The sequence below is a fragment of the Neolamprologus brichardi genome, chromosome 19 (genome assembly GCF_056152115.1).
Source record: "Neolamprologus brichardi isolate AB-2024 chromosome 19, ASM5615211v1, whole genome shotgun sequence".
Taxonomy (NCBI): Eukaryota; Metazoa; Chordata; class Actinopteri; order Cichliformes; family Cichlidae; genus Neolamprologus; species Neolamprologus brichardi.
In genome coordinates, this window is record NC_142122.1 from 11731200 (window position 1) to 11752162 (window position 20963).

Consider the following 20963-nt stretch of genomic DNA (forward strand, 5'->3'; position numbering starts at 1 on the left):
ACATTTCAACTCCATCGCAGCACAGCCATTACGCAAACTGAAACGATTTACATGTTCTGGATTCTAGCTAAAATCTTTGCACATTAACACCTTACAGCTTTTCTTTCCTTTCTTTGCAGGTATTTGGCATTATACAAGGGATTGGTTCCCAAGATAATGAGGCTTGGACCAGGTAAGAAAAAAAATTATTCCTCGTGTTAATATTGAAATCATTGTCATCCTCACAGCTTTCCTGTTGCAGCAGATAAGACTGCTGAAGAGAGCGATTAAGCAAGAAAAAGCCTTCCCTTAAGCATATTAGCATTTCAACTTTGCATGCAGTGCTTCCAGTGAAATAAGGCTGTAGCAAACACTATTTCCTTCTCAGCAGATTCCAAGGAACAGTATTTACATAATATTCCCCAATAATAAGCTTTAAATGGAAATACAGTGAGCTAGAAATACCGTCCACCTCCTTTGTAAACAAGTGCTACAAGCTTTTCACATGTTCCTGCTCTCAGAAACTCACTGGGGAAGTAAAGCCTCTGAAAATCAAATTCACAACGGGTATTTCTCTTATATTCTCTCATAGGTGGAGCAGTAATGCTGTTGGTCTATGAATATGTGTCTGAGTGGCTGCAGAGGAACTGGTAACAAAACAGGGAACCCCACAATGGTGCCTTATGAACTGTGCCTTATTGCAAGTATTGTTACTTGAATAAGTTTCTTAAATACAAAAAACCCAAAATACCAAATCAGCATTATATTATGTTTTAAAAAGCAGATTTCATTTCCCACATTCAAAATGCTACAACACATTTTGAGTCTGAAGGAACTGTTCTAATACCTTAAAATAGTCTTCATTGAGTTTAAAATCATTGACAAATCAGTGTTCCTAATGAATTCATGCATTAACATAGTGTCTTTACATTTCATTGGTTGTAGTTCTCATGTTTTTCTTCTTTTTTGTGCTCATCTCACTGGTTTGGTGCAACAATCACAGATTAAATAGACAAAGACAAAGTAGACTGAGCTGAACGCTTCAGAATATGAACATTTTTATGCTTATCCTGATTTCTGTCTATTTACAACTATACTTCAACATATATCCTCAATTAAGATGAGTTTGTACAACGATCAATCTCCAGTCTTCTATTTTATCACATCATAATATATATATATATTCATCTTTTTATGGTATATGTATTCATAAATGCAAATACAAGATGCAATCAGGAAGTTCAGACACAGTGCGCATAAAACAGTAGAAATCATATTTAAATTTAAATTCAGCAGCCTTCAAGAACACCTCATTGTGCAGCAAAGCACTGCTCCCAGTGCTACTGCAACTTTTGGAGGTTCCTTGGAAGTCTGCTTTTTGATTACACCTATCTTCATCCATGTACTACTAAGCCTTAGCAGAAATAGTGTTTTAATGTCTAACAAGAACACTGATGTTATGAAAGCTTATTGCAAAAGTTATTAATGCATATGTTTTTGCCAGTTTGTTCTTAATACACGGATCAAACTTGGCACCAGAAGCCAATGGCATCGCAAAGGCACACGGAGAGTTTCTTTTGATGTCGTTCCATAATTATACTGGATGCTGGGGGCAAACCGTCCTGCCTGAGACAATCAGTCACAAAACTGTCAACATCTTTGGGAGCTTCCTGTTTTCCACGTTATTTAAAAAAAAAAACAACAACAACAATTTAACATGTAGTTCAGTTTTTTCAATAATCATTTTCTGGCTTTGTCAAGATAGGTGCTATCACTATCGAATCTGAGTTTTATATGTTTTCAAGGTTTTATTGATAAAATGTTGTGTGGATTTTCCTTTTTAAGTCCTTCCTGAAAAAAAAACCCTCAAAACAAAAACAACAACTGGACAGTTCTTGCATGTACTGGTAACAAATAAAAAGAAAAAATGAACCCACATTTTCGTCACTGTATAATTGTGTGTTGCGTGTCCTGTAACAGTAGATTCGTGTTGTTGTTTTTGTCTTAACTGGGACCGTTTCATCTTGGCATCAATATAAGAATATCCCCTTTCTACAGTTTGCCACTTCATCACTCTCCTTTTTGTCATCCGAGCGCTTCGTAGCCAACTTAGTGTCAGTCTTTCTCTCTCTGGCGGGTAGTCAGCGCTCGAACATTTAGTGCAAGCTAAAATAACAAGCCCCAAGAAATTCAAATGGGGCTGCAGGGATCGAGGGGGTTACCACACACATTCTCTTTCTCTCTCTCTCAGTCTGTTTCTTATACAAATATTCAAAAACACATATATACACACACCTGTTGCACAGCCTTAGGCATAGTGGCTTCTCTAGGAGACTCATCTTAACTTCATCTGGTAGCTGGTATAGTGAGCCACGTTGGCATTTGACAGTCATCATTAATGTGGGAGTCACTCTCTGCCAAAATGGAATGGCTCCTAGTTTTTGCCTAGGGGCCCGCGGTGAGAGACTAACAACTGTGGCTTGCAGACTGATGGAATTGTAAGCGCTTAACTTGTCCTTTATGTAATGGAGTTCTGAATCTGTATCTGTATTTTAAAAGCTTGTGCAACTTTACCATGAATTCCCTGCACACTGCAATAATCATAAATCTTATAAGTCTCCCTCACGTCATTTTCTTTGCGCCCTTTTTATGGATTTTCCCACCCTCATCTGTAACATCTCAATTCAGTGGCTCCGCTTTGACAGGGCTGCAACCTGGGCATGGCTCTACCTGCCTTTCCCAGTGCAAATGTGGTTAATGATTAGTATATTAAAATGTCTGCAATTTACACTGTAGGTAAAAAACAGTCAGCCATGCATGTACACACACACAAAGACACGGCACCAGACGTGATTTTTAAAAACACGGCACTTATTTTTTTCCATTTTGCTCACCTGTCTCCTCACTGTTGTTGTTTTAAGACATTAAGAAAACATTCTGGCTGTTGTCAGCTGCTTTTAAAAGTGTTCATTGAGCAGAAGCACGCATGAAGTCCCGTATTCAGCCGGTATTACTTTCTCTGCTCAGTGTTACTCTGTAAATGGCTGTCTTGCTTCTAATTGCATGCGGAGAAGTAAAGATAACCATATGACACTGAAGTCAGACTCAACTTAATTAATTGTAAACACGTGTCTGCCCTTATTATATTTTTTTTTAAGTACGCCTTTTAGACCTCTCTTTCCATAAAGCTGACCAACATTAAACTACAAGAGCAGGGATTGTTAGACTTTCGAGAAGCTTCCTCCTGTCTAGAAAACACACTGTTCCTGTTTTTTGAATACTGTTGTCAATTAAAACAACCACATTTTAATTTTGTTCTGTGAGTCAGACTAGACTAACAAGGCTGTGTGCAGTTCATGTAGCTTAGTTGAAAGGAAAAGTTGTTTGGCCTTGTTGTGTGTCGGCTGAGGTAAAGAACAGAGCGTGTAACGACTCTTTCATGCCACTCAGAGACTTAACTATCATTTGCCGTTCATGATGGATGGTGGATGGTAAAAGGGTGGCCGTGATGGCTGGCTGGTACAGCGAGTGAACATCACGTCTCTGTGATGTGGTTCACATACGGTCAAAGAAACACTACGATCCCTGAGCAACGGTCCGTGACCACTGGATGCGGGGAAGACTGCTTTCCAAGTCAAATCAGCTCCTGCATGGGAAGGACTGTTGACACTGTCACGTGCAGAGGCTGTTTATGCTGTATCGCGGGAGGGAAAGAAAAACTGAGCCGCGCACCTACTGAACCATCGGCAGCAGGTAATGCTATGCGAAAGAGCTGGGTAAGCACCTATATCAAGTTATCAATCTACAACTTCAACTAAAGCCCAGTTTGTGTAAATCTGTGGTTTCCACTGCAGGGCTTGACAGGGCTTGCCAGACTCACTCGTAATTTATTACACTACACTCTTCCCCCCTCTACACTTTCAGAAAGTATTTTTGCATCATTTTGCAAACATGTCATTTGTCAGATGGCCTGTGTGCTTTTCCTTTGTAATGAACACGTTGAGTTGGCCCTGACAGCCCTATTTGGCCCTTTATGTGGCTGCTGGAGGTTCGTGTTTGGGTCACATGTCTGATGACCTTGGAAACCGCAGGCCAATGAGCCTATTTGTGGCTCTCTGAATGTTCATGGACTGCACCTGACCCCAGGAGTCTAGGACTCTTGGGCACACAGATCTCAAATTTGTTTGAAAAGCTGATATTTTTATTTACTATTTTTCCCACAAAACCATATGAAAAAAATTCTATGACTTAAAATGGTTGAAAATTGTAATGCATGGCATTAGGCTGTTATTATTATTTTTAAAAGACAGCAGGGCTTTACTGGAATTAATATTCTATGTTTCAAATGATAAATATACACTGCATTTTGACTTTTTTTTTCAGTTTGGTTGCAGTGGGAAATGTCCAAATTTCTCTTATGTTTTGCACATTTTATTCATTTGTGTTTTATTTTTATTCATATTTTTTTATGGGAATAATCTGTGAAAATAGTGTGAACCCAAATTACTCAAATTGTGTTTTTGTCACTCTAATGTACAGGTATAATTTTTTATGATTACAGAAAGGACCGCATTAAATGTAATGAGGTGAGAAGACATGTACCCATTTTTAATGGCCAAAGGACTTTCAAAGAATTGCTTCAAGTGGTCGCAAACACTCGTGCTCCCAAAGCATTTCTGATGAAGTTTCCTAGTGAGCCGTGACGCATGGTAATAGAAAATACAGGCCTTGTCAGCGTGCACATGTCTTTTTTTTTTTTCTTTTATGGAAAGCAGTTTCCTGCTCATGTAAAACAGGCCAGTAGGCCACAATGCCCTGAGTCTAGAATAGCTGGAAGGAAAAGAGATGAAATATTTTTAGCTGTGATGGTGCACTTGTTTTCTGTTCTCCGAATAATAAGTGTTGAGGAATCCCCAAACAGCCAGAAAACTCCACGAAGACCAATAAAAGCCAAACAATTTAATAAGATACATTCAATTTCATTGTGCAACATTTGACAATTAATTATGTTAATGCTCTAGACTCCAATGTGCCCAATGCCAATTCTGTCTAAATGTGCGTGGAGATGTCCATGCTTTCTGTAAGACTAATTGCACTTCATTCAACGTACCTTTAATCTAATAAATAAACTTCCCTTTGAAGCTCTTGCATAGGCTACACTTTTAGAGAAGTGGAAAACAACGCTCCATAACACAGTTACTTTTATCAAATCATAAACAAAAAGCATACAAACATAAAAAACAATAGCAATTATTATTATTATTAAGCACCCTGAAACACTAATGTAAAGTTTTTTTTCCCTTTTCTTTGATTCTGTATTCATGAAGTTATACATTACCCCATTTTGCCCAGAGACATTTGCAGATGTGCAGTAAAGAATCTGAGAGGAATTATGTTGATGGATGGTGTAGCAGTCATATGTCAGTCTTTGGAACACCTGTCCTGCAAGTACTTTTAGACAACACATTTGCTGTGAAAACTGACAGGCTTTTTATTCGTTGTGTGTCTTTGGTCTGACTGCGCTCAGCTCGGAGGGGCATCATATACCCAGTGGCGCAAACATGAGTCCTGGGGCCGAGTCCTTCATAGAAAGCTGGCAGTGGGAGTGGAAAACAGTTGCCACCACGGACAGACTTGGAGTTGAATGTCCTCTCCGTCTCTCACCCAACCCACTCTCCTTCGCACCCTCCCGCCCCCTTTCTCCCATCAGTCTGTGGAGTTGACTTCACAGCGCCGAGGCGGCGACTGGGTGGATGGCGTCACGGTTGGCTGACATCCTCTTGAAGGCCAGTGGGGTGGCGATGTCACAGCTGTGGGGAGATAGAGCATTGCCACTGGCTGGCTGCCACGTGGGTCCGGTCACATAGGCCGACGTGGTGGCGCTGTACCCCATGTAGGGTGACACTTGGGTGGGAGGGTGGTAGGGAGGGATGCTGGGTGCTGTGACATAGCTGTTCACTGTGGGCAAGCCATTCGGCGTCTGGGATTTAAAGAAGAAAGGGGAAAATAAGATTAAGATAAGAGCCTCTTAATTATAGGTTTAAAAAGTCACTAATAACTCATTTCATCATTAGTCATTTTCCTTTTCTAAAAAATGATCAAAAAGAAATTGTTTGCCACAGACATTTTCCTAAATAGGGACTGTAATAAGTTCAAAAAATATCTGCCCATCCCAGGGAAACACACAAAAGCAGCTGCTGTAATTAGAAAAGGAAAGAAAAACTGGGGCAAGCTGTAGAAGAAAGTGAAAGTGATGTTGGTTGAATTATAAACAGCAGACAGCTTAATTCTAACTTCACAGCTACCACATGAAAATAAATATTTTCCCAGTTTCGGGAAGCATACGTGCACTATTTGGAGCTTGTTTTCTACTCAAAAGTGGACATTGCACCAGTGTTGTTGATAAACTGCGCCATATGATGGGAGACAGGCTGGTTGGGGGCGGCACTTAACGGATGTCATGACAGACTGAGAGTGAAAAGGCACGCACAGGGGAAATATCATGGTTCGAACCAGGAATGGGCTTTGCTTCTCTGGCACAGCGACAGGACTTAACTTGAGGAATTCACCAAAGCATTTCAGCAGGGAGGCAGAATTTCTGTTCCTGGGTGGTCCCGGACTACTGAGAATTATTTCTATACAACTGGGATCTTTTCTGTTCCTCTGACTTATTTTCATAGACTTGCTTGACTGACAAAGTCACTGGCAACTATCTTAAAAGAGATATGAAAAATTATCTTCCTAACTGGCATTTGCGGTGATTATAAAAACACAAGTACAGAGAAAAAACTGTGTGTGTGTGTGTGTGTGTGTGTGTGTGTGTGTGTGTGTGTGTGTGTGTGTGTGTGTGTGTGTGTGTGTGTGTGTGTGTGTGCGCGCGCGCCTGGGCCTGGGCCTGCAGGTGTCTGTGGGTCTGTACTGGGTGGCTGTGGGTGTCTGGGGCAGTTGTTTGTGGGTGTCTGACCATGTGTGTATGAGTATGCGGGTGTTTTGTATCATAACTTCACTCAAATATACTGAAATGTATTTCATTAAGTCCTGTACAGACAGCCCATTATATTATTGTTGTTTTTTTCCAATTTAAATCAACAAATGTAATTAAACAGTTTCCTCAAAATTAACACATTTCCACTCTTGAAAAACATCATATATTACACACAGCCTAGTGTTTGCACATGGTATACTTATACATACAGACACACATTCGGCTCATGGCAATATCTATCTATCTATCTATAGGTATAGATATAACATAGATATAGATATATAGTATATAGAGAGAAAGAAAAGAAAAGAAACTCCCTTTCAGTTTTATGCAACTGACTACTACAAGAACACAACTAACTGCAGCCACATAGTTGAATTAACACCTGTCTGACACAAAGTCAACAAAATCAAACAAGTATACAAAGGGCGCATTTATGGGACTGAACTTGTATCTGATTGTATAATTTATTAGGCGGACCTGTTCTTTCATCCTCAGCCCTCCGTATATCTAAAACGTTTTTAAACTTGAATTACATTACTTGTACTTACTTTAACATTACTATTAAAAAGTTTTAAAATTCATATTAATAATAATAACATTAAAGTGTTTCATTGTTATGAATAATACTTAAAAATAAATAAAACACTTGGTGTATTTGGTCGACTATGCGACAAAATATACTAACTTTAGCGAATTTACTGCTGCTCTAATCCCTGTATTTATTTTTTAAATAAATAATTTAAACTAAACTTCAGGACATTTACGAGTTTGTTTGGGTTTTTTTTGTTTGTTAAATTTCTGGAGAGTACAAATTTTAAATATTTTTTTTAGATATATATATAATATGTAGGCTATGTTTTGTTAAACATTTCACCTCTTTCAAGCGTTTTTAAAACACTTTTGCATTAACTCCGAGCCGCGGTTCGTGATTTAACCTTAATCTATGTTAATGATGCTCGCTATCTTGCAGAGAAGCACACACGGGTGCCCGCTTTGCCTTCAGAGCAGAGGCCAAAGGTTTCTAGCCGCGGTCTTGGTCCTTATGGAAAAATAGGTGTTAGGAAATTTGTCAGAAATGTAAAGCCGTCAAAGGTTTTCATTGGCCAGCTTTGGTTAGTTTTCTTAGCTGAAAGTCAACCTTTAGAAAAATTTAAAAAGAAAACCAAAAACGAAAAGTTCCCTGCTGCTGCAAGAAAGATCGTGCTTTGAAACTGGTGGTAAAAAGTGACTTGTAGTTTGATAGATACAAAGTTGTTTAGCCATCTTGTTTGAACACGATCCTGGCAAGACCGCGCACTTTCCCTGCGTCTCAGCCTGTCTGACAAACACAAATTTAACAAAGTCTAAAGTCACATTAGATCTTAGCAGGCTGCAGAGTCTGCATGTATAAAATCGGAGTGATGGGGCACATTTTAATCCTCAGTGTTTTGGTGGAACAGTTCTTGCTTCGCCATTCTTTGTTTTTCATGCAATAAACTGTGTAATTTATGGAGTTGTTATTTTCTGCATTTAATGGCTCACTTCTGTTTTTGTATAGCTGCTTGGCTAACCGCTCAGACAGTTAGTGTGCGTCCACTTTGAGCGCTCCTAATCTTCCAGCATCGGTTCAATCTTTTTTTCCCTTCATAATGAGAATGAAAAGTCCCCCATGATAAAGTAGCAAAATAAATGATGTGCATGGAAACGTTTTCTGTCAGTGACCAGAATCACAAGCCCTTTCAAAATAAAAGAAGAAAAGGAAAGCATGCGCGCACACAAGTGTGATTTGGGAGGGAAATGAAATGAAAGGCCTGCGATGAGTGGTGTGTAGACCTGCGTTAGTTTTAGATAGAAAAGCAGAGATAAAGCTGAATAAAAATCTATCCAATCACTTTCAGACTTGCAGCTTATTGAGTTTGGCCATATACATTTTATTAAAGCTACATAACATTAGGAAATAAAACGAAAAACATCTTAAGTTGCATGAAAGTCAGTAACGATTCGTGTATTAATTTTTGACTATTGTATGTTTGAGTCGGCGTTTTTAGCGTGGACTTAACCGCTCCAGCAAAATAACGAATGCACCGGACGCTTAGAGCTGCAGGACTGCCATTAAGGACACAACAATATCCCAAAGCCTACTTTAAAACTCACAGACAAATGACGGGATGATGGTTGTCGTTGACTACGCTACAGCATTAAAACCAGCCAATTCAAATACTGTATAATTTACCAGGAAAACGAAAACAGGCGGCAACTGGCTCTTATTCAGGGGTCCAGCCATTGTCTCGAGTGTGAAGCACGCTACACTTAATTTTCAAAATCCTAAAAGTTAATAATAACTAGGCTATTTAAACCCCCTTTGATGTGCTTATTGTTAAATAATCTGCTCTGTAATCATCCATAAAAGCACTGACCAAGCAGCAGGGCCTAAACGAAATGCCCCTTGTAAAGCCAGAATAAAAAAAAGAGAAGAGAGAGTGAAATAAAAATGCACCCCAGCCAGCAGAAGGAGCGCATTAATGCTGTGAAATGGGAAGTTTCCATGCTAACTGTTAAAATAGAAGAATACTCAAGTCTGCAAGTAGATTAATAGCCTGCACTCTTTTCGCTCTTTACTCCTGATTAAAAAAAAAAAAAAAAAAATTCAAAATTGAGATTTCCACTTTTTTACCTGTGTGTATTTTGCCTCAGGTTCTAAATGCCCCTTATCCACGCCATTGACTAGTGGAGAGCTGGCTGATGGGAAATTAGTCCTGTTAATAGCGCTCCATTCTTCTAGTTTGGTGCTGGGAAAGGATGGACTGTCACTAACTGGGAGGGGGGCAAAAGAGAAAGAGAGAAGAGAGGGAGGTCAGGAGGAGATTTTCCTAAGGTTAGGGGGAAAAAAGACCGGCACAGGCCGCTGCTGTGATTCATGCATCCGTTAACCGCAGGTTAGCCAGGTTGCACAAGACAATAAACCCTGTGACATTCTGAACTGATTATTTGTCAATTTAGGCATGAATAGCACGTAGGTTGAAGGTCTTTCCTGTGCGTAATGCTTCTTTAAACGTTTCCTTGAGCCATTAAACAATTATCTTTGTATTATCTATTATCCGATGTACTGTATTTCAGCCGAGTTTCAAGTGTATGAAACATAGACTCTGTATTATTTTTTTCAAAAATTTTCCAGATGTCTGAAATTGAGATAATCTCTTCTGAAAATAAAAGTTTGGGAAAAGTCTTTTTTGCATGATAATTGCCTTTTGTCGTAAATTTATATTTTTCTTTAGGGTTGTGAATGAGAACCTAACACAAAGGTGAAATTATCTGTCATATTTTTAATTATGTATTTATTTATTTTATTCGCCGTAAAGAAATGTGCTCAGAATCGATGGGACTAAATGTAGTTGTTTTTTTTTTGTTTTTTTTTAAAATCCATTTTCTTTTTTAAGTTATGGCTAAAGCGACTCCCTCTCTCTGGGTCAAGGATATTAGAGAAGAAAACGAATTGTCTCGCTGTCGGAGACAAATTGAATTGACTTTCATCGTCTCCTTCTTGTGCATGATGGGCACACTACATAGATTCCCCGTTGTTTACTGTGAGAGAAGCCATCACAACAATATCGACAAAGAGCTTTAAACAAACTGCGTGCTGCACATGTTAAGATTATAACGCTCTGCGACTTTATCAACCCTCGGGAGTTTTGAATGTGTTGTCCGTGTGCGTAAAAATAAAAACTCCCCTAGACAAAGTCTAGGATACATTTTTACATTTTTAGCCGTGCACGTGTTTTATTTTAGTTTATTTCCTATTATTTCCATTAATTCCGAACCCATTTAAAAAATTATGTTGCAAATCTCTCACTTCACTAAATGTACTACAAACTTCAACTCAGCGTTCAAAAACCTGCCACAAGCATCTGCTAATAATTTAGAAATGCATAAATTGTTTATAAAGGCAGCCCCTCAAAACACTGTTCCCCCCACTCCCACCCCCCACCCCGTGAGCTTTCGTGGATATCTGCTTTACATTTATGTTATTTAGATTGCTCGAGTGAAGCTTTGCATGGCGGTGGACGTGGAAGAGGCCGGGACGTGTTTCTGCATGGCAGCCCTGAATCCTGACAGCAACAGGATTGCGGCAATGGACTGACAACACTTCCCTTCCTGCCACTGGAAAACAAGCTCTTAGAAGAAGCCCTCTCACACCACCGAGCCGACCATTAGCACTGATTTATGCTGGATCCTGTTTCACTGTTTCCAAAACAATTGCGGTTTTGTTGAGTACAAGGCAAAGTTATCTGGGCCTACCTGCATGTGGACAAAACACAACCCACGCAGCAGAAAACGCATTCTAATGCGAGATACTTATTTGAGGCCTGAATCGGGCAAACCGCTGAATGCACAGTTCTGCACAAAACGACTCGCTCCAAGTCATGGCAAACATTCAGCACACCTCATTTTGATACACTTCGTCTCACCGCCTTTCCCTCCGCTGTCCCTCTAATATTCCACATCCGCCTCTTAATTATTCTTGCAAGCTGGACCATCTGTTTCTGAACTAACCTGCCTCCCTTTAAAATCAATATCAGCAGGCAGGTCAAATGGCATTTAAGCTTTCTCTCTCCAAAAAGGCCTGTGGGTTTATAACGTTCCAATAGTTACTTTTGGAGGCCTATAAAAACAATTACACTAACTCAAAGGGAGAAAAAAAAAACACAAGTGCCGGTTTTATTCCAAATACACACACACATACACACACACATTCGCACTCTTGCGCGCAAAACCCCTTCAAAAGTTGGTTATATGTGGTGCAATAAACAAATGTAACCGCCCTCCATGCAGCCATGCTTACTTTGTTGCTCTGTAATAGACCGTATCCCCAGAATATCAGTTACAGAGTGCGAGGAAGGCCATATCCTGTGCATGGCCATGTGTCCGGGAAGGGTGGGCATGCCAGGGGGAGTGGGCACTTTGGACGTCGGGTATGAGTATAAGTGGTTGTAGGGTAACGTTGGTTGTGGCGGTGGATGAGGCGCCTGCTTGCCCGACTCATACTGGCTCTGCTGGGACAGATTCCCAATCTTGTTTCGGAGGATCCGACTGATGGAGCTGACGGAGGGCAGGTTGAACTTGTCGCAAACCCCGTCAGCGAGTAGCCTGTCCCGGATCTCCCAGGCAAAAATCCCCGGGTCTCTCTGCTTGTATGTCCGTATGTGTTTGACAACGGTGGGTGTGGTGACCCGCGGCTTGCTGCCTCCGATTGCCCCCGGGAGGATGGAGCCGGTCTCGTTGTAGCGAGCCAGGATCTTGCTGACACAGCCGTGGGACACGCGCAACTGCCTGCTGATGTCACAGGGTCGAATCCCGAGTTGGGCCAGCTCGACTATCCTGAGCCGGATGGCGTTGGGGAGCGGCCTGCCGTTTACGAAAACACCACCGAGTTGGTTCACTTCACCGAAGGCAGGCTCTGGTGTCAAAAACAAACACACAGAAGGGCACAACAGTGAGACAGCGATTAGGTAACCAACCCAAGGCCCTCCACACTGCTAACGACCCCTTATTTATAATCCCGGAATATTTAAATAATATATGCTTATATTACAGATATGAATTTCAGCAGATATGCTGATAGGTTATTTGTGTCTCAGTCAACATATTTCAAGTTTTGTTATTTATATACGACGGGGGGAAAATCCACCTTCTCACATTTGCACTTGATTTTAAACTTGAATTTTTGTTTTTTCAGCAAAGTTTTCACTCCCACTAAACAACTGAAGTTATGGATCAACTGTGTTAAGTGATCGCTGATAGCTGTCGTTCATGCAGGGTAGATTTCACACCGATGTCCGGTGGGAAGTGCCAAAATTCGTGCGTAACCTCCACATAATTACTCATCGTCCTGTTTTATATCCTCCGGATTAAAGACTAAACTAATCCGTCAAAACACCACAGACAACATCTCGCTAAATTCCCCCCACCTTGCTTTAAGAAGTTGCACCGATCGCTGCATCCCTGTCAAGAAACCAAAAAGCGATACAACACTGAACTCACCCATCGTGTTAAAGCCGCAAATGAAGAATACGGTGTCCGCTTTGTGCCTCCTGCGTGGGTCCTGCTCCGCGTCCAGCGTGTCCACTTTCTAAAATCGCGTCCAAGAAAATCTTCTTGCGCGATAAGGAACAAGAGAGACAAAATTCTCGATCTGTTTCCTGACGGCGCTGGAGACAGGCTTACATTTCAATCTGTTGAAATCAGGAGGCTGGGCTTCCGAGGGTTCTCCCCCCGCTGATTGGATCGGACCCTCCCATTTGCCTTCGAGTTTGCACAGACCTAAATTCTCATTGGCCCAGAAGTTTGTCATGACAACTTCAGAGTGTCACACACACCCACACACCCGGGTCACACTCGTCCTGCTATCCAAAAAACGGGGACATGCCACCATGAATGGCTTTGTTTTTGAGGCAGGTTGAGTGCAATCTTCACTCTTTCAACAATGATGTGAAGATACCAAAAAAGATGACAAACAGGTTCCTATTTGTGAGCATCACAAGGAAATACCAACTGAAATATTATGTGAATTTATTTATAGGGGGAAACCCCACAAATGTGTGCATTTTCGACCCCAGTAGTAACCAGTTTTATTTTATGCAGCTGTTTTTATAATAATCAGTTGCCTTTCAAAATAAAATAAAAGTTCAGCTCCAAAGACCCGACTTTGTGTGGCTTTATGCTCCGCCACACTAACTTTCATCTCAAGCTTTTAAATGGCATCATTAAGGAAATGGCAGGAAATGAATGATTGCTTTTCTGTAATGTAATTGGCTGGTTGATGTTTGTAAATTCTATTTCATTGCACTTGAAGGTTATCATAACTTTTTTTCTTATTTGTCACCCAAGTATTTCTTTTCTTCTTCTTCTTTTATTCTCTTTCAGGCGTCGAGCATAGACTGACAGCAGTCCAAACGCGCCAGCGATTTGGTGAAAATGAGGCGAATAAGTTTAATCTTTAGAAATTAATCTCTCTTGTCATGCAGTTTGAAAATACATGGCACAGTTAAAAACCATGGCCAGGTTTCAATTTTGTGCCCATTTGACATTAGGTATTATTTCGTTTTTTTAGTCGGACACGTGTCAAAAGAAAAATACAATTCAAATCATTGTTGTTTTTTTTTAAACAATTATTTATTTTCACATTTCTATTATAAGCTGCACGTCTTTTTAGGCTTAGCCTGCGCAAAGCAGGCCAATTTTTTAGCCAATTATGCCCAGCGAGCGTTAATGGAATGCAGGTTGTTAAGGTTCTTATGTGATAACATAATTACCTTTTATTTCTTAACCTTTACGCGATTGCCTTTCAAGCTCAACGTTTGCAGCTCAGTGTCTTCTAGAGGGAATATTCCTTACTTTCACATGTTCAGCAGGCAAGCACTTTCTGCACAGAAACCCCAGTTGCAAGCAATAAGAAAGATTTGTTGCTCCCCGACACGAGAAACAAACACACGCCATAATTTTGCGCCTTCGCTCACTCCCCGTTTTGACACATGCTTTGGATTTTCCGTGTCATATTTTAAGAAGGCCACGGTGCATGACTGACCTTCATCTCTGTACAATCTAAAGAGATCAGTGTGCAAGTAAACATCAAACAGCACCCCTGCGCTGCAGTGCAATTAGGAATATTGTTGAAAACCTCTGCTAACATTAAACACCGAAGCGGCTTTGAGGGGCCAGAATGTACACAAAGTCTTTCTCGGTATTTGTTTCAGCACGCACAGCTCTGCAGGCTGGATGCTGGATGCCTATATTATGATTAGCTTTCCCACCTTTGCTAGGATCGCGTCAAACTCAGAAACTGAACAAATTATAGTGCCTCAACGGCAATGCAAGTCGGTTAGACGTGTCTTTAGAAACGCGTAAATTACTTTCTTTCCCCCCACGCTGGAGTTGTGTTTGCCCTCATGAACGGTTATTTGTCATAAGAAGACCAGTTGGGGTTGTCTTAATGGACTCTTTCTTCTGTTTTATTTTATTTTTTTTGTTTGTTTTTGTAAATGTATTTATCGCCGCATCACCTCTTGTGCACCCACCTGCCCACCCTCCTCCGTTCCCAGGCCGCTGATGCAACAAGGATAATGTTTACGGCGGGGAAACGTGCCCAACTTGTTTGCCTTGGGGTGCCTCTGGTAACTGAAATAACACAAGGTCAGGAGCGAGGGATCAAAGGTCTTCCCAAACTGCTTCATCTTCTGCATTTTAGGCCGGACGGGCATGCACCTTCCTCCCGTTTCTGTGACACAATACATGTCTAAGGTGAGGCTATCTGAAACTGGGTGACGTTTTAAAACAATAATAATAATAATAATGCTAGCGAAATACATGTTTTATCTGATTAATGGCACCGCAACTATTAACATTTAAACGGTAGTTGTAAAGAATAGACAGTACATTTTTACGCAGTTGTTCAAAAATCCCCATAAATTAATTAAAAATAATGTGATTATTACAGTCAGTGAAACTGTTGCAAATTATCATGACTGTTATTTTTATTATAATTATTGTAATTTGTACTTTTATTAACGGTAAAACGCAACTAGTACTAATAATAATAGTGTATTTTTAAAGAATGCTGCTAGAGTGGATTAAACACATACAAATAAATTAAAAAAATTGTGTCGTCACTATCAGACTAAATGTGTAAATAATAGCGGTTTAGCCTGTATGGAGTATGTTGGCATCAGTGAGCCTCCACGCACGATTTGCACACTCTACATGGCTGTGACACGCCTGTACTGTTCACGAGCCCAGAATGGTCCGTGTCGAATTGAATTGTTCATACCTCAAGTGAAGGCAACGCATCACTTGTCAGACAAATTGCGTAATGATGGAGTCAGAGCTTCGTCCTGTGCTCTGCAGGAGAGAGCATAACCCAAATGATTTTTCCCCCGTCTAATAAGGTTTCTGTGAAATCAGAGATGGATTGGTAACAGGCTTATCCTCTTGTCTATTCTGAAAAACAGTAGGCTTGTTGTTGGGTTTTTAAAGTTACAGTCTACACTTTTATTTTAAGACTTTTTTTTTTTAAAGTATGTATATAGGCTACAGTATTAATGCTTCGTTAAAAACACGAACATGCTCTATTTGAAATAGTCCAGCTCCTGCAGGATGTACTGAGTCATGTTATTTGGTGCTATATGCTGCCAAGCAGACGACTGCATACCCCAGCGTTTCATGGCCCACACAAACAGCGTGCGTCCGTTGGTGTTGCGCACGCACAATGCCTGCGCAAGTGCAGCTCTTCCATAGCACGTCAAAATCCATAATTTAATGCTTGAGGAGCATTTTCTAAATAACATCACATTGTCACATGCTTGAATTTCTAACACTTCCTCTGCTTGTTTGCACTGATGTGCCTTTGAGCCCCTTCAGGTTTTTCTTATTAAAGCTCTTTCTCTCTCTCCGTTTTTTAAACCAAGATGCTTTAATAACGTGGTCTGTTTGAGAACAAGACACTGGACCGTTTATTAATATTTTTATGAGCTCAAAAAGAAGACAATTTTAGGAATTGTAATTATTTGTTTCACTTGTTTATAGTTCCCTTCTTCTATTTGCCTTCAGTGGAATCGCAAGCTCCAACAGCTGTGTTTGGGAGCCACACATACTGCATGGTTGCATGTTTAATTCCTTATATTGCAGTTCACGTCAAAGTGCATGGCGTGGTTGTGATCGTTTTCATAAATATCGAAGCTACATATTGGCAAAAATACCTAGTTTCGATTTACTTCTGCTTTTCTTCTTTTCCAAAAAAAAAAAACCTGTCAGAAAACTGAACACTGGGATGTAATGCTGATGATAATCCATCAACACTCAGACTGGTATTTCTCTGCAGATAAACATGTTAAGCTGTGAATGCTTATCGTGTAACATACTGAGTGAAAAACGTAAGCGTTTCGTCCAATTTGCATTTCCCACAACGCGAGGATATTCTTCTTTAGAGCAAAGTTATGGAGTGTGCTTCATCCTCTTATTTGGAAAAACATATTCATAGGTTATAAACGACATCTTAAGGCCTCTATCTGGGTAGAGGGAAAAAAATAATTAGTGATAAGAAAGGGTTCCATGATTTTGTTTACCTGTGCTACTATACTCGCAAAACAGCAATAAATTCGGATGACACATGCACTCTTACCACAACTATCCGCTTCGTGTGTGAGCGAAGTCACTAACCCACCTCTTCTTTTTAATTTCCTCATGTTCGACAAGTAAAGGCATGAGGAGCTCAGTTGTCACCACAAGGCTGTGGTGCAGCTATACAAAATTTTAAAAACAACAAAAGAAAAAGCTGAACTAGACTCCCTGGTCTTGGTTTCTCAGGCTGTTAGACTGTTTTGGTATCTGCTAAACTGTAAACCCGTTAAAACAGTTGTGTGGTTGCAGGATTTCGATTAAGCCTCGTGGAAATGCAAAAGAAATGCTCAACATTAAACGCAACTTATATCCCGTGTGTCTTTTAGTTCCATTCAAAAATTGGTGCATCTAATTTTATATTAGCCCACTTTACTGGAGATGCAAACGTAAATCACTAACATTTATCTTACAAATCAATTTACGACTCAGACCGAATTAATTCAAAGATGGGAGGACATTCTAATTTTCGTGGATGCTAAAATAATCTCATAATAATTTTAAATAACGTTTTATTAACGTAACAGCCAAAATGATGTAATCTTTTTAAAAATGGTCAGTATCGAAACTGAGAAATTTTCGTATTCAAATACATTCATTATCTATCCACCGCAAATGCGATAATAATGATGATGTTCAAAATGATGATGATGACGAAACGGCTACGTTCTGCATCCTCTAGCAGGCATCAACCATTTAGCTGATAGCCCTTTAATCAGATCAATTAGACACCGTTCTAATGCGTCATTAGTTCCATTTAATGTAGTTTGAGCTACCACATTTTTACCTTTTATTCTCCACTCAATCGGATGACACCGTCATATCAAGACGAATGGAAGTGTGACACAGAAATAAAGTGACACACTTACTATAGAAACCACAAGGCAGACCATTGTCAAACAGTGCGCATTTAAAGTCCGTAACAAGATTTTAATAATGAATTTGTAATAATCATCTTTTCTTGAAATTAAAAGGCAGCACATAAAGGGGGGAGGGGGGGGGGGAGGGGGTATTGATATGTCCAATATTTCGCAAAGATCACTTTAATAGCTAAACCAAATAGCCTACGGCATATTACAATAATACAATAATAATATTACAATAACTGCAATTAAAGTCTTTGTGTATTATTATTATTATTATTATTATTATTATTATTATTATTATTATTATTATTATTATTATTATTATTATTATTATTATTATTATTATTAGCTGTGTGACTTTGTACCAGTGGGACTTAAGCCCCTGTGTCATGAAACAAGCTGCTGAAATTGGATTGAGAGGCTTTGACTGTAATCCGCCCAGACTGCTACTTCCTCTTTGTGGTCTGAAAAAAATGTGTGTAAGACAGTTTCTTATCTGCAACCTTGACACGCAGAGCCACCACGCTGCTCAGATTATCCGTGGAGAAAGTTACAGAGTGGTGTTAAAAAAAAGTTCCCAGCTCCAGGTTTAATGTTCCCAGTAAGATCCTGTGGGAAATCCAAGTTACCACTAATGGGTTATTATGGGGACACGCAGTGATTTCTTGTTTCACAAAGGGGTTGGAGGTCTGTCATCTCATACTAACTGTCCCCAAAATGACTGACATCTGCAATAAGATACACACGTGCTGAGAGTTATAGTGTTTGTGTGTGCGTGCGTGCGCTGCTCGGAAAATTGAGGTCCAGCAGCAGCTTGTCACCCAAGAGCACCACTAATCCGCGCTATTAAAGCGGAAAAGACGTGATTTCCCCTCCAGTTGTTTGATACAAACGAGATAAGACTGTGTGGATTTTTACTGTGTGGACACTGTTGTTTTTTAGGATAATGCCATCGCTTGGCGCCTTTAAAATAACCCGCACCGACGATTCTAACCTTTGCAGTCCAAATAGCGGTGACACCATTAAAGTCTTTCTACAGGTTAGCACTTCTCCAGGACTGAGTGGCCCGGTAACTTTAGTGCGGCCTTAATGAGGACGAACGCAGGTTAACGACGAATGTAGTCGTGTTTCAGAGGCCAGGCCTGGGTTTCAGCGGAGAGGGACAAAAAGAAACAATATTTACGACACTTTTAAGCATACATCACTTTGACATCTGTTCGTCTGGCACCTGGCATCCATTAGTATTAAATATTTCATTCCGCCCTAATTTGGACCTCTCTTTGTCCCGTACCAAGGACACTGGGGGGAAAATGGAGAGCTCTACCTTTATTGCGCTTTTACGCGCTGATTACTTTGTGCAAAAAAAAAAAAAGTGCAAATGGGGTGTTGATACAGACCACACCGCTATGTTATGCGTTGTAGATACGAGGAATCCTTGAGTCATACCTGGTCTGGACTTATATTAAATTTCCTAATCCATTAAGATTCCCGCATAAGCGCGGAAACATTCCTGCAATTAGTCAAGTTTGGGCACACGAGCTTCAGATTTTTACGCAGTGTTATTAGATTACTGAGTGGACGGAGTGTTCAATATCCTCATACACAAACAAAGGTCGGAGAGAGTCAGATGTATAATGTCAGCGTGGACGTTGACAAAATACTGGCCCTCTGATAGCCCCCCTTTTTTTTATTTAATTTGGAGTCTGGCGCCGAAAAATAGAAGTACATGTTAATTTAAGGATGATAGAAATAAGAATACCATTTCATCGTTCTCTCTGGGAACATGCAGTTAAATTGTGATTGATGTGTTTCATAAAGAAGAGAGGATTACACAGGAATATCAGCACTGAAGCACCGAGGCCTCCTTAATCAGGACGCATTGTGGAGACACAGGAATGAGAACAAATTTTGTCTCAAGATAAGGGTGGAGTGAGTTAAATATTGTTTATTATTATTATTAATAATAATATTAATAATAATAATAATGTAAAGGGATTACATTTTTGAGCATCAAATAGCTGAATTAGTTAGAACCGGCTTAAAATCTTTCCATTTGGTCTTTGTTGACACAAAATTGTGACCAATTTGTTTTAAACTTCTTTAGTTTCACCGTACGTCCTTGCTGGTGACACGCCGTGCAGGGGGTCACAAACGCTGCTGCGCCAACACACACTTTACCTGGGCAAATCTGTGTATTGTAAAATGCAGTGGCGCCATCTGGTGGATCTTCAGGGAACACGTCAAACATTTCTTAAGTATTATTCCACGACTTTTTAATAAAACACCAGAATCATATACTACACATATAAAATTTTAATTGCCTGTAGTCCATTGTAAATGATAAGTTTTTACTTCCCTGGATTGGCTCGTTCAATTAGTAAAATTGTAACTATGTTGAGTTCTATTTCACCTGTTTAGACTGAACTTATTTCACTTTCAAATATGCTTGTGACGTGTCTGTTACGTAAGTATACGTTTATTTGCATTTCTTTCCTTAAACACTGCGTTCATCCCTCCTGCTATTGGTTGTCTGTGTGAATATATGTCAGGCCAAGTTGTTTTTATCTTGATAAGTTCAAGTTACTTGGTACACACACACAAAAAAACGTCAATTCAAATTGAAGGTTCTGCTGTATATGACATTAACGACCACCCGCCTTTTCCCGAAATAGTTATTTAAATGTACATAAAAATACGACCTTTTTTAGATAATCTATATTTACTGGAGAAACAAAAATAAAAAGTCAGGTAAAAAATCCATAGTTTTTACACATCTTACAAAACCATAATCGATTATGTATTACAGCTAAAAGGAGTGATAAACTGGCCTTTGACCCTGGCCTGTTAGACCCACTGAACAGTTGGCACAAAGAAAGCTGTTAACAAATGTTAAGCAGCAGATATTTCTTATGGTGGTGGTAAACTATCTATAAACTATGCATTTTAAATATATATGTGTGTGAGTATATAACTTTTTTTTAAAG

At 39.8% G+C, this 20963-nt stretch overlaps 2 protein-coding genes across 3 annotated transcripts in view; one reads left to right on the forward strand and one right to left on the reverse strand.

Moving 5' to 3' along the window:
• The window catches only part of slc25a21 (solute carrier family 25 member 21), an 85652-nt gene extending 83717 nt beyond the window's left edge, over positions 1-1935 (forward strand). Inside the window, exons 10-11 of the mRNA XM_006798790.3 lie at positions 120-172; positions 572-1935. Of these exons, the coding sequence (XP_006798853.1) occupies positions 120-172; positions 572-633 (115 nt within the window). The 3' untranslated portion in view covers positions 634-1935. The remainder of the gene's footprint in view (positions 1-119; positions 173-571) is intronic.
• Positions 1936-4916: 2981 nt separating this feature from the next.
• On the reverse strand, positions 4917-13158 carry pax9 (paired box 9). Of its 2 annotated transcripts, XM_035911108.2 has the most exons (4): positions 12986-13158; positions 11787-12401; positions 9621-9760; positions 4917-5959 (listed from the first exon to the last, which is right to left on the reverse strand). In XM_035911108.2, the coding sequence occupies exons 1-4, from the start codon at positions 12987-12989 to the stop codon at positions 5705-5707; spliced, it is 1014 nt and encodes a 337-aa protein (XP_035767001.2). In that variant the 5' UTR covers positions 12990-13158; the 3' UTR covers positions 4917-5704. The 2 variants fall into 2 exon arrangements, with proteins under 2 accessions (XP_035767001.2, XP_087689206.1); XM_087833080.1 differs by lacking the exon at positions 9621-9760.
• Positions 13159-20963: the final 7805 nt, after the last annotated feature.